The sequence below is a fragment of the Sceloporus undulatus genome, chromosome 2, assembly GCF_019175285.1.
Source record: "Sceloporus undulatus isolate JIND9_A2432 ecotype Alabama chromosome 2, SceUnd_v1.1, whole genome shotgun sequence".
NCBI lineage: Eukaryota > Metazoa > Chordata > Lepidosauria > Squamata > Phrynosomatidae > Sceloporus > Sceloporus undulatus.
In genome coordinates, this window is record NC_056523.1 from 80047516 (window position 1) to 80060012 (window position 12497).

Consider the following 12497-nt stretch of genomic DNA (forward strand, 5'->3'; position numbering starts at 1 on the left):
TGAACTCAATGGTCGTGAGGAGGAAAACTGACTATCCAAGAGGTCTTGCCAAGTGTCCTGGTCCAGAAGTACAGTAGAAGAGGGGAAAGTACAAAACGCTACACAGCTCTCTCCTTATTTACCTCACGAGCAGGCTCCAAGTCTTGTTTGTGCAGAGCTTCTAGTATGCTGTTAAGTTCCAGGAATGGCTTTTTGAACGTTACCATCCACATTTGCAGTGGATTCCCTGTTGCAGGGAAATCCAGAATTAGATTTAAAAACTATCTCAGTTTTCTTCTCAGGAAAAAAGAGAAGAAAATGGAAACATTCTCAGGAATTAAGTCTCCACAGCATAATTAAGGCGCAAGGAGGTCACTCCAGATCTTAGCGGGGATGCATTTGCTCTTCTTCAGAACTGAGTATGATTCTAAGGCTATTTCTAATTTGGGGGAACGCGTTTTGAGGTAAAAACAGTCACTCCCTCATAACCTTTTCTAGGCCAATTCCACACCAGCACCTTCTGGGGGTGCAACTGGCCTTTTTTAGGATAGAAACTTTTGTGTGAGGCGGGACTCTTGGCAGGTAGCACGAATGTCAATCAGCTGCTCTTACAGTCAAGAATTAGTTGCCAGAGTCACAGCCAGCCCATTTCCGGTCAAGAAACAAAACCGTCAACCTGGCAGAGTTCAATGGCCATCCACCAGCCCACAGACAACATAGTATTATCTAATAACAGACTTCTATACACCATGCAAACCACTATTTTTGCTCCCAGTACCTGACACATTTCTTCAGCACTCCCCGCATCCCCTGTTGGTAGAGATGCTCTATGATGGCCATCACCAGTATCTGCTTCTCTGGGACTCCCACGACCACAGCAGGAACAATGCCACACAAGTCTGCATCAAAATTCTGGAACAGAACTAAAAGTCAGCCATTCAGGAAGAGCTAAGAAACAGCACACATTCTTACATCCAGTATTGTATATCCCAAAGTAACTACCTATTTCCCATCCACCACTGAGTAAATACAGCTGGATTACTGTACAAATTATTATGAACTACAACATTGACTGCAAAGAAGCAGATTAAAATATATGACACAACAAGAGACTAAGCTATATTGTACTATGAATCTGCGCATTGCCAATACAGAACAACTATTTTGTGTTCACTTGCTGCCAATAATTCATTCTTTAAAAGACAAGAAATCAATAAAAACTCAGGGGCTTGAATAAAGCTGAAGATCACGTTTTTTCATCAAAATTAAGGCCCGTTCAAAAGCAAGGAGTAGAGTATGTAGACACAGGCCTACTGAACACTCCAACAAAACACATATTTAACACCAAAGAACACTGCAACAAATGCAGGTAGGGGCCTTTCCACCAAAATCTTCAACTGGATAGGGACTCCACATCCAGTCTCTTAACTGAGATAAGATTACTTCTTTTATTTGTTATTAACTGAAGGCATTTCACCCCAAAGTCAGTTCATATTATTACTGTTATCATAGTGGTTTTTTTAGCTTGGCTTAAAAATGAGTGCAAAACTACTGCTGGATCTTTTGCATGTTAAAAAGCAAGTAAGTTGGCTCACCGCAACTGCAGAAACGTAGTCTACACAGTCACCACAAGATGTTCTAATGGAACTTTAGGGCCTGGGAACTGGAACTCTCTTTTTTTTCTTATGAAATATAACTTTTTAATCATATTCACCTAATGTTGTGCAGTCTCTCTACTTGGGAAATGTCTGGAAGACCTCTCTGATGATCACTGGAATCACTCAAGTCTTACTGCCCCTCTCAAGTTTCACTTTTAACGCGACAAAATAAAACCCTTCCTTTTAAAACCATTTTTGTCAAGAAAAGGACACCAGTATGTCTGACTATTACAAAAGTATACACATCCCTTTATAACTTATATTATTTAGGAGAGAATTTGTGATTCTTTCATGCAGAATTCTAGTTTTTAGGTAACGCGATAAAAGAGCATGTTTGAATTTCTGGAAGAAGAGCAGGCTATTTGAGTGCAGAGTGTTACTGTTAAAGTACAAAAATAGCAGAACGGAAAATTTCCGTAAGTTCAGAAATATCAGGTGACAGGAAAGCTCTTGGACTGACACTTGTTTTCACAGTGCATGAGGATAAGCTTGGTTTCATCTTGTCTGCTGGAGTCCAAACCAAGCAGATAAAATTACTCACCTATCAATTGCTTTTCCACCACGAGAAAGCTGCTGTGAATGTCTTTGTGGTCTGAAGCAAGCTAAGCGTCTGCACAGTGTCTTTGATATTCTACAGCACATGAGAAATAACCCAGGGAGCAGTGTGAGCAGACAGTGGTGTCCGTTGCAAGTCTGTAGAAGAAGCAGAACTAGTATCTAGTGCAAGAACACCAGGATTTACACGTTGCCTTACAACTCTGAAAGTTACTGCCTCACAAGTAAGTGAGTCAAAACAACTTAAATCATGTCCTGGAAAAGAAGTCGGAGAATGCACAAATCATTCTTTCCCTCTCCGCTAACTCGCTAGAGGAGGAAGAGGTACAGTCTGACCCTTTCGGGCTGAGTCCAGTGGTAAACCAGATAGAGAAGCGCAGTGACCATACACAAGACCATACACAATTAGTGATACCACAATTCTTTATTATGGTAATTTAACATCTATACCAGAAAAGGAAGTCCAAGTGTTCTACAGATGTTGGACTTACAATTCACAGCATTCCTCACCACGCTATGCCAGACAGACATGCTGGGACACTGCAGTCAATCAACATACAGTATAGAGGACTACATGATTCCACCCTCATCTATAGTACTAAGAGAAACTTGGCTCTAACCAATTATTAAACCCATGCAAAACAGATTGCCAATTCTGGTTCCGCAAGGGCATGCTGGGTTCCAACCCTATTGTCTCTTAGAATGCTACAGAGTATGAAAGTATCTCAGGAATAGTTATGCTGACTAAACAAACAAACAGTTTTTCATGACAACCAATACAGGTTATACCCATCAAATTACAAATTACCTTAAAACTTCCACAGTCAATTAGTTCTGTAACATATAGAGCAATATGTTTACACTAAAATTTTAAAAATATTTCATACCAAAACATATCACAATTTTCCAACTCCATTCAAATGTTTACTGCAGATTCCCACTGCATGATCCCTGCAGAATCCATGCCTTTATCTCAAAATCTAATCAAGTTTAGCTGCTTTCACAGCAAATATGCAGTGTTGACACATAACAGACTTCGTTGTATTAGCTAACAAGTAGGTGATTTTCTTCAAGTCATTTTGGTTAGCTACAAGTTCTAAGCTTCTCTTCCGAAACAGTATCTCTGAGGTTTTATACAATCTTACAATATAGCATATAGTGTATGGTGTCTTCAAAATCCCCACTTCCACAAATGCAAGTACAGTATGCTGCTCCTTGGAATTTTTTATATTTCCATTTCAGTAGTTGGTTTTCATTATCTGGAATCGTAGGGCTGTAAAAGCCCTACAAAGAAGAGGCTGACTTTTTCTGATAGATTTTTTCCTCTCCAAAACATACTCTTTAGAAAGGGAAGCTAGAAGAGAACTTTAAATCTCAGTGGACATAACATCCCGCAGAGCACAATGCCTTGCAACCTTTCTTTGATGAGTTTCCTACTATGCTGTGACATCACCACGATTTTAGGATCCAGGCCAAATTCTTCAAATTTGCCTCACCCTTCTGATAGCCATGAATTTTTATAGATAGAACCTCTTTGTTCATCTACAGCACGAGTACTAATTCATTGACCAAATATTTAGTTTTACAAAATAAAGAAATGATGCATATAAAAGGTGATAAGCATATAGGCATTAATCCAACTTCTGATCACATGTAGGTGACTGGCTACTCCTGATGGATGCCCAATATGTTTTAAGAATTATTTGCAAGACCTCTAAATTTATTTGTCGTAATACTCCGCATACATCTGCTCCATATGTAATCTGTGATATGACCTTTGCTACATAAACCCTTTCAGTTGGCACAATTGCATTTCCACCCTTGACTCTAGCAAAAATTTTAAGACAGTTGAATAGATCGTTGTGCCTTCAAATTTACCGATGTCAAGTGGCTATTCCATGAGCTGTTTTCGGAAAAACAAACCCCTAAGTAGTTAAAATTGCTTGACCTGTTCCAGTGACACTCATTCAGTATCCATTTATGTTGGGTGGATTTGCCAAAACACCATAACGTTTGTTTTGTATAGTTCACAAAGAGTTGTTCTTTGTACATACTTCCCCAAAAGTTTTCAATAATCTTCTCATACCTATTACATTTGTGCCAAAAGGACCACATCACTCTCGCATATAGAAGAATTTCTGATTCCCAAGGACACAGGAAAATGAGATTATTGACCAGTTGAGCACCCATTATATCATTACATAGCCTTAAACAAAAATGGGGCCAGCCTTGTCTCACACTCTTAGATGTTTTAACCTCTTCTGATAACTGTCCTGTTTACTTACTCTTACGTGGAACATAGTATCTGGAGTATAAATTTCTTAATTAAGATCAGCAAGCGTCTCTACCCTTCCCAACATCCACAATTTATGCCATAACCTCAAAATCTAATCTAAGTTAGTGATAACTTTGCTTTCTGATGGTTCGTGTTCACAAATTTTGTTTCATGTACAAAATTATTAAAAATCTTGTATAATAATAATAATAAAATTTATTTATACCGCCCTTCTAAAAACCAGGGCGGTGAACAACAGTTCCAACACATATAACAACAGGTCATACAAAACATTAAAAAACAGATTAAAAAAATAATAAAATGTCCACTGCCGGCAAGACAGTGCCCTGACAAGGGGAGGGGGGGGGAGGCTGGTCAGGGGTAAGCTTGTTCAAAAGTGGGTCTTTAGCCCCTTCCTAAATTGGGCTAGGGAGGTGGCTGAGTGGAGCTCGAAGGGCAGCGCGTCCAGAGGTGTGGGGGCTGAGATGGAGAAAGCCCTCCTGGTGGTAGAACTTATATTTCGCCTCTGGAACGGTTAACAATAGCTGCCCTGATGATCTGAGTGTGCGGGCGCGATTGTACGGCGGAGAGGCGGTCCTCCAGATACACCTTTTATTATTAATGAGGGTATGTTTATAGGTACATATAAAACACCCAAATTTTGTTGAGGCTTGAGTCCATTTCCAAGATAGCTCATATGTATGTGTAGGCAAATACAGGTTATCCAAATTAAAACAAATAATAATCCAGCATTTTGGATATGAGAGACTCCACCTGTATGCACTTTCCTCATCCACAATTATTCTGGATTTGGGAAACTTATTTTTATGGTCAGTGCACCAACATTGGTTCTGCAGTATCCTATCTTGGCTAAGGATCTTACTGTTTGCAGTATTCCACTTTATGCCAACTTATTCACAACTATCTTGGATCACACATTTTGGAATCACTCCCAACTGGTCTCCCTCTACACAACATATATGGATAACAATCTTAGAATCTTTAAATTCAGAAATTTTACTAGGAGCTTCAGAAAGTGAATCTGCTGTATGAATTTGACAAAATCCGGACTTATGTTGGGCTAGAAGTTGTTGAATACATAGCTATATATTGCTGCATGCTTCCAGCTAGCAGCAACAGCCAAGCCTAAAACCACAAACACATTTGTTCCGGGAATTGTATTAAAGCTTCTAAAAACAAACCATAGCCATCCAATACAGTCAACAGACAGTCCAAGCCAAACTGATCACCAAGATAGCCTACTACGTACAGACATGTCCCCAAGAGAAAGTAAGCGAACTCTAATTGCTGTCAACATGGCTCTGAGCAAAAACTGCACCAACATATCTTGAATGACCTACAATATCTCCTGAACAACGATACTCCCTCTCACAACACTTGGGTTACAACTAAGAGCTCCCCCCCCACCCGACCATTCCTTCTCCTTTTGTGTCGTGTCTTTTTAGATCGTAGCCTGAGGGCAGGGAAACTGTCAATTACCCCTCTGTTGTAAGCTGTCCGGATTCCCAGGATTGGGCGGCATGTAAATAACATCCTATTATTATTATTATTATTATTATTATTATTAATAATACAGTAATATAAAGTGGCATCAGTGATGTGTCATTAAGGGACATACAAATCAAAGACTAATTTTGCAAACAAAAGAACAAATGAAAATCACATACCTCTGTCACAATAAACTATTTAGGTAATATTATGTAATCTAACAGTATCAGCAATACTCTCAGAGATTCATTTACTTACTCATTGTCCAACAAAACATATCCACCAGCTGTTAGCAATATTCTCTGCTGTTTCTACAATACACCTTCACCCAAAAGGTAAATATATCCCTGAAAGCTCATGTGAAAATAAATCAGTCTTAAAGGTGCTGCCACATTCCTCCCCTCCCTCCTTTTTATGCTGCAACCTACTAACACAGCTACTTTTTCATATGGGTAATGGCAATATTCAGAAAAACATTGAGAGCACATTTCAGTCTCCCAAGGCACTGTACTCTTGAAACTTGTTCAACAAAGGAACTTTAAGGAGAGACTCAGCATGAACTGCATGAAAATGTTTTATTACCAGTTTATTATTTCCTTTAGGGCTCCGTAGTGCCAAATGTCTTGCCCACCCAACAGGAAATTAGCATACAAAACTAAAAAGCAGTAGTTTTTGTGGGTTTTATGTGGCTGTGTTCTAGAAGAATTTTTCCTGACGTTTCACCTGCATCTGTGGTGGCATCTCTAGAGAATACTGGCATGGAAGTGAGTTTGGGTATACATACCGTGTACTCTTGATAGAGAGGAGGTGATTTACACATTAATCTCTGTGGTTGATCTGTAGAGAGATCTTGTAGCACATTTGAGACTACTGTATATACTAATCTATAAGTCTAAAAATTTCTGCCCCAAAATTGAAACCCCCCCCCAATCACAGGTTGACTTTTTATGGGTCACTATGGAAACATGATGGCAGCTCTTTCCGATTTCCCTATGTGGCGCACAATAGGAGATTATTTCTCTCTAGAGTCAAGCAGAAAGAGCCCTAGGTGACTGAAATTGCTGTTTGTTTAAGAGTCCATTTGCTGCTGCACATCTGGCTGAAACTGACCACCATCTTGAGGGGGAGAGGCCTGGCCTGAAGACAAGAGCCCTCCCAACCCCCATCTGAGGGGGAGACGAGGCCAGCCCTGGAAGACAAAAGCCCTCCTCCAACCACCATCTTGAGGGGGAGAGAGGCCAGGCCTGGAAGACAACAGAGCCCTCCTCCAACCACCATCTGAGGGGGAGAATGGCCAGGCCTGGAAGATAAGAGACCTCTCCAACCCACCATCTTGAGGGGGAGAGGAGGCCTGACCTGGGAAGGACAAAAGCCCTCCTCCAACCACCATCTTGAGGGGGAGAGAGGCCTGGCCTGGAAGACAAAGAGCCCCCTCCACCACCTCCCTTGAGGGGGAGAGAGAGGCCAGGCCTGGAAGACAAAGAGCCCTCCTCCAACCCCCCATCTTGAGGGGGAGAGAGCGCTGGCCTGGAAGACAAGAGCCCTCCTCCAACCACCCATCTTGAGGGGGGAGAATGGCCAGGCCTGGAAGATAAAGAGCCCTCCTCCAACCACCATCTTGAGGGGGAGAGAGGCCTGACCTGGAAGACAAAGAGCCCTCCTCCAAGCACCATCTTGAGGGGGAGAGGGGAGGCCAGGCCTGGAAGACAAAGAGCCCTCCTCGCAAGCACCCTCTTGAGGGGGAGAGCGAGGCCTGGCCTGGAAGACAAAGAGCCCTCCTCCAACCACCATCTTGAGGGGGAGAGAGGCCAGGCCGTGGAAGACAAAGAGCCCTCCTCCAACCACCATCTTGAGGGGGAGAATGGGCCAGGCCTGGAAGACAAAAGAGCCCTCCTCCCACCCCATCTTGAGGGGGAGCGAGGCCTTGCAATTTTTGTATGTTTTGCAATTTAATGTACACCGCTATGATCATTGCGGAATAGCGGTCTATAAATAAAAAAATTATATTATTATTATTAACACAATGCAGCAAACAAGGCTCAATGAGAGTCTCTTTGCCATATGCACACTTACACACTGAAGGAGCCTCCAAGTTTTACCAACCTATCCATAGGTCATGGCAAAATCCATAATTTTTGGCCCCAAAATCTGACCTTGACTTATACTTGAGGACAACTTATAGTTGAGTATATATACAGTTGTCCCTCCATATTCGCTAGGGTTAGGGGAACAAGACCCCCGTGAAAATGGAAAAACCGCAAATAACAAAACCACTGTTTTTACCTGAGAGGACACCTCTCTAGGAATCTCTAGGTCCCCTGACAGACACTGAGCATGGAACTGCGCTGGAGGAGCTCCAAAAGCCCAGGAGAGCATGCTCTCTAGGAACCTCTAGGCCTTTCAGTGCACATTTAGTTAAAGTTGGCCATAGAGTTGCAATCTAGGAGGACCTAGAGATTCCTGGAGAACATATTAATCAAATCCATGAATAATCAAAGCTGCAAATTATGGAGGGATGAGTGTATGAATATTAATTGCATTTGTTTGTGTATGAACACTGCGCTTAATCTTGTACACAACATTTGGGATTTGCAGACAGTCTGTTTTGACTTCCATTTCACTTCCTTTAGGCCCCAGCTGAGCTTACTGGATTCCACAACAACTCAAATACTATTATATAGAATCGTAGAATTGGAAGAGACCACAAGGGCCATCCAGTCCAACCCTCTGCCATGCAGGAAATCTCAATCAAAGTATCTCCAACAGATGGCCATCCAGCCTCTGTTTGAAGACCTAACAACGTTTTTAATTTGTTGCCTGTTTTATTGAACCCTTTCCTGTATTGTTATGTAGTATTTATATGTATTATGCTATTATTTCTTAGATTGTACGCCATGGGCAGGTTTACTATAAGCATAATAATAATAACAACAACTGAGGCTAACATGTCATGCTTCTCATAAACTGGACTGAAGTCTAAAGTTCCTGCATGGCAGAAGGGCGGTTGGGCTGCCGGGCGACCGTTAGGGGAATCTGGCCCCGCCCACTCATGGCCCCGCCCACCGTACTACCTGGGTCGCGTAGCTCCTCCCTCAGCCGGGTGACGTAGCGGAGCAGCTCCTCCAGTCGCAGCTCGCAGTACTGGCCGTAGCACAGGAACTTCTGCAGCACTTTGTCCAGCTCCCTCTCCACGCATGCGCAACGCTCCATGGAAGGAGTCAGTGGCACCGCCACAACTAGTCTGAGAGGAAACAACCACAGTGGAGAAAGGGGGGGGAGACACAGTCTGACAGCCCTTTATGAAGACCCTTCCGTTTCGAGGATGTCTGTGTTCGCTTCAAGGCGCTTCCCCTTCCCTTGTGAACCCCCCCTGGCCCAATTGACACTGGCCAGAAAGCCCTTCACTTATTACGAGCAAGACCCGGGATAGGGAACAACCTCCCTGCTTCCTTTTTCTCCTGCCCCCCAGTGCACTACAATGGAACGCTCCTGCGATACTAGGAATAGGGGCTCGGACGCAACCACCTCAGTGGAGAGGGGGGAATTAAAGAAAAACTAACCTGGGTTGAGACGCCGGTCTTCTTCAGTCCCGGGACTGTACGATGATATGATAATTAGCTTTTAATTCGGCGCCTCCTCTTTCCTTTTGGCGTGGGCATGATAAAGTTCTCTGGTGATGGGGCAAACCATTCTTAGTAGAGAGGGGGTGCCTGGGATGAACCATGAATGGCAACAGCTGGGGGGGGAAACAACCTTTTCTGTGAGTGACGCGCTAACTGTTCTGGCTCAAGGCTATGGAATTCTGGGAGTTGGAGTTTGTTGTGGGCCCCACAACATACTCCAACTCCCAAAATTCCTTAGCCTTGAGCCAGAAAAGAGTTAAAGCGGTGCCAAACCGGGTTATTTCTCCAGTATGGATGCAGCCACATCTTTTCCACACTGTGGCTGCATCCACACTGCAGAAATAATCCAGTTTGACACACTGCCCTGCCCCTGACTCAGTGCTATGAAATAAAGTGGTTCTCAACCTTCCTAACACCGCGACCCTTTAATACTGTTCCTCACGTTGTGGTGACCCCCAACCATGGACCCAAGCAGACAGGCCAAAATAAAGCTGCTTCAGGTCACTTTGGAGGTATGCTATTTAAATGATGCATGCGTCCTAAGAGGCCGGAAGCCACGCCAAAACCACGCTCCAGTCATGGAGGACTGGAGCACTGCTTTGGTGCAGATTCCGGCCTTTTAAGATGTGTTTGTCATTTAAACAGCATACCTCCAAAGTGACCTGAAGCAGCTTTATTTTGGCCTGTCTGTTTAGGTCCATTGTTAGGTGGATTTTTTATTTGCCATATGGCCAACATGGCTACCCCTGAATTTTTTTTATTTTCTTTTAGATCAAGGAAAGTAATAGTGCCACTCTATTCTGCTTTGGTCAAGCCTCATATAGAATACTGTGTCCAGTTCTGGGCACCACAATTCAGAAGGATGTAGACAAGCCAGAACATGTCCAAAGGAGGGCAACTAAAATGGTGAAAGGTCTGGAAACCATGCCCTATGAGGAATGACTTAGGGAGCTGGGGATGTTTAGCCTGGAGAAAAGAAGGTGAAGAGGTGATATGATAGCCCTGTTTGAATATTTGAAGGGATGTCACAGTGAGGAGGGACCAAGCTTGTTTTCTGCTGCTCCAGTGATTATTGAGATTATCACACTATACTCTTATAGTGCTGCTATTCCACTTTAACTCCTCTGGCTGCCTCCTATTGCACTCTGGGATTTGCAGTTTAAAGAAGGGCATTCAAAATCCTCAGCCAGAGAGGTGGGGTAATGTGATAAATCTTGTAAAATAAAGGACCAATCCTTACCACTTAGAAGGCTGAGTGAGAGGATAGGAATGAAGTGCTCTGCCACCTCACAGAGGAATATCCACCAATGGATTCAAACTCCAGGTAAAGAGATTCCACCTCAACGTTAGGAGGAACTTCCTGATAGTGAGAGCTGTTCAACAGTGGAAGACACTCCCTTCCTTGGAGTATGGCAGAGTCTCCTTCTTTGGAGGGCTTTAGACAGAGTCTGGTTGGCCATCTGTCTGGGGTGCTTTGATTGTGATTTCCTGCATGGCAGGAGTTTGGACCAGATGGCTCTTGTGGTCTCTTCCAACTCTACAGTTCCATGATTCTAATTCCCATCAGCTCCAAGGACTGACAGGCTTGGAGAAACTTCCAGTTTTAATTCCAGCCCTGAGGTCTGATTGGTTGCTGCCTTGCATTCCATGGGGTTGCCCTTGAAGACAATTTAGAAACTTCCGGTTACCCACTGGCCTGTTTGTTATCAGAGACTGACATCCACTATGGCTGCATCCGCACTGCAGGAATAATCTAGTTTGACACCACTTTATAACTGCTATGGCTCAATGCTATGGAATTCTGGAAAGTGTAGTTTTGTGAGACATTTAGCCTTCTCTGTCAGAGAGCCTTGGTGCCACTATGCTTCAGTGCCCAGAATTCCACTGCAACTGAGACATGGCAGTTGTAGTGTCAAACTAGATTATTACTGCAGTGCAGATGGCAGTGTATGCCATGTGGGAAGCAGGGTTTCAGTGGCTTCCACCTCAGGTGAAAAGCGTGGGTTTTGACTTTTACAGACATAGGCAGATAAGCCTGAATATAGTAGGGAATTGTTCTGCCCCCTCCCCAAGAATGGAGATCTGTCTTCTGTTGTTGTCATGTGCCTTTTAAGGTTTTTTTCAACTTATGGTGAACCTATTATCAGGTTTTCTGTGTGTTGTGTTCAGAGGGGCTTTGCCATGGCCATCCTCTGAGGCTGAGAGAGTGTGACTTGCCCAAGGCCACCCAGTGGGGTTCCCTGGCTGAGCTGGGATTTGTAACCTGGTCTCCCAGACTTGTAGTCCAGCATTTATACCAGTATACCACGCTGGCTCTCTGGCCTTCTACTACCTTATTACCAAGTGATGGCTCCCACATTGTGGAACTTCCTTCTGATGAGACTCTTTCAGATATGCATTATTGCCCTTATCAGAAGGGTATTAATAATACATTATAAAAAAAGTAACAGCTTTTTTTGAAATCTCTTGCTGCTTTATATGTTTGATTGTGTACTATCACTGGTTGTTACTTTTGTTTTTTGTAAGCCACTCTGGGAATTGTGCCATTGAAAAGTAACACGTTAGTGGAAATAAAATCCAACTTGAATTTAAAACTGCAGAGGGAAGCCAAGAACCATTATTCAGTATACTATAAGTTTAGAAATAAACAATATAACTGTAGACTGTATTAAATTATTGATCTGAAGTGTTTTGTTCTGCTCTTTTAGTTTCCTTTGTTGTTGTTATTGTTGTGTACCTTCAAGTTGTTTCTACCTTACTCCTATCACATGGTTTTATGTCAAGATTTGCTCAGAGGGGTTTATTTGCTTTTGCTACAGTTCCTAGAATTCCCTAGCATTGAGTCAGAGCAGTTAAAATGGTCTCAAACTGGATTATTTCTGCAGTGTGTTCTGGACC

The 12497-nt window shown here is 42.9% G+C and overlaps 1 protein-coding gene across 2 annotated transcripts in view; it reads right to left on the bottom strand.

Annotated features, from left to right (window-relative positions):
• RMND5B (required for meiotic nuclear division 5 homolog B) overlaps positions 1–10922 on the bottom strand; it is a 23160-nt gene extending 12238 nt beyond the window's left edge. The window contains exons 1-3 of one of the 2 annotated variants that reach the window (XM_042454854.1): positions 10840–10922; positions 9537–9712; positions 9048–9217 (exon numbers count right to left, since the gene is read on the bottom strand). In XM_042454854.1, coding sequence (XP_042310788.1) covers positions 9048–9186 — 139 coding nt within the window. In that variant the 5' untranslated portion in view covers positions 9187–9217; positions 9537–9712; positions 10840–10922. Of the gene's footprint in view, positions 1–6760; positions 6777–9047; positions 9218–9536; positions 9713–10839 lie in introns of those variants that run through there. The other variant, XM_042454855.1, reaches the window with a different exon arrangement.
• Between the last annotated feature and the right edge of the window lie 1575 nt (positions 10923–12497).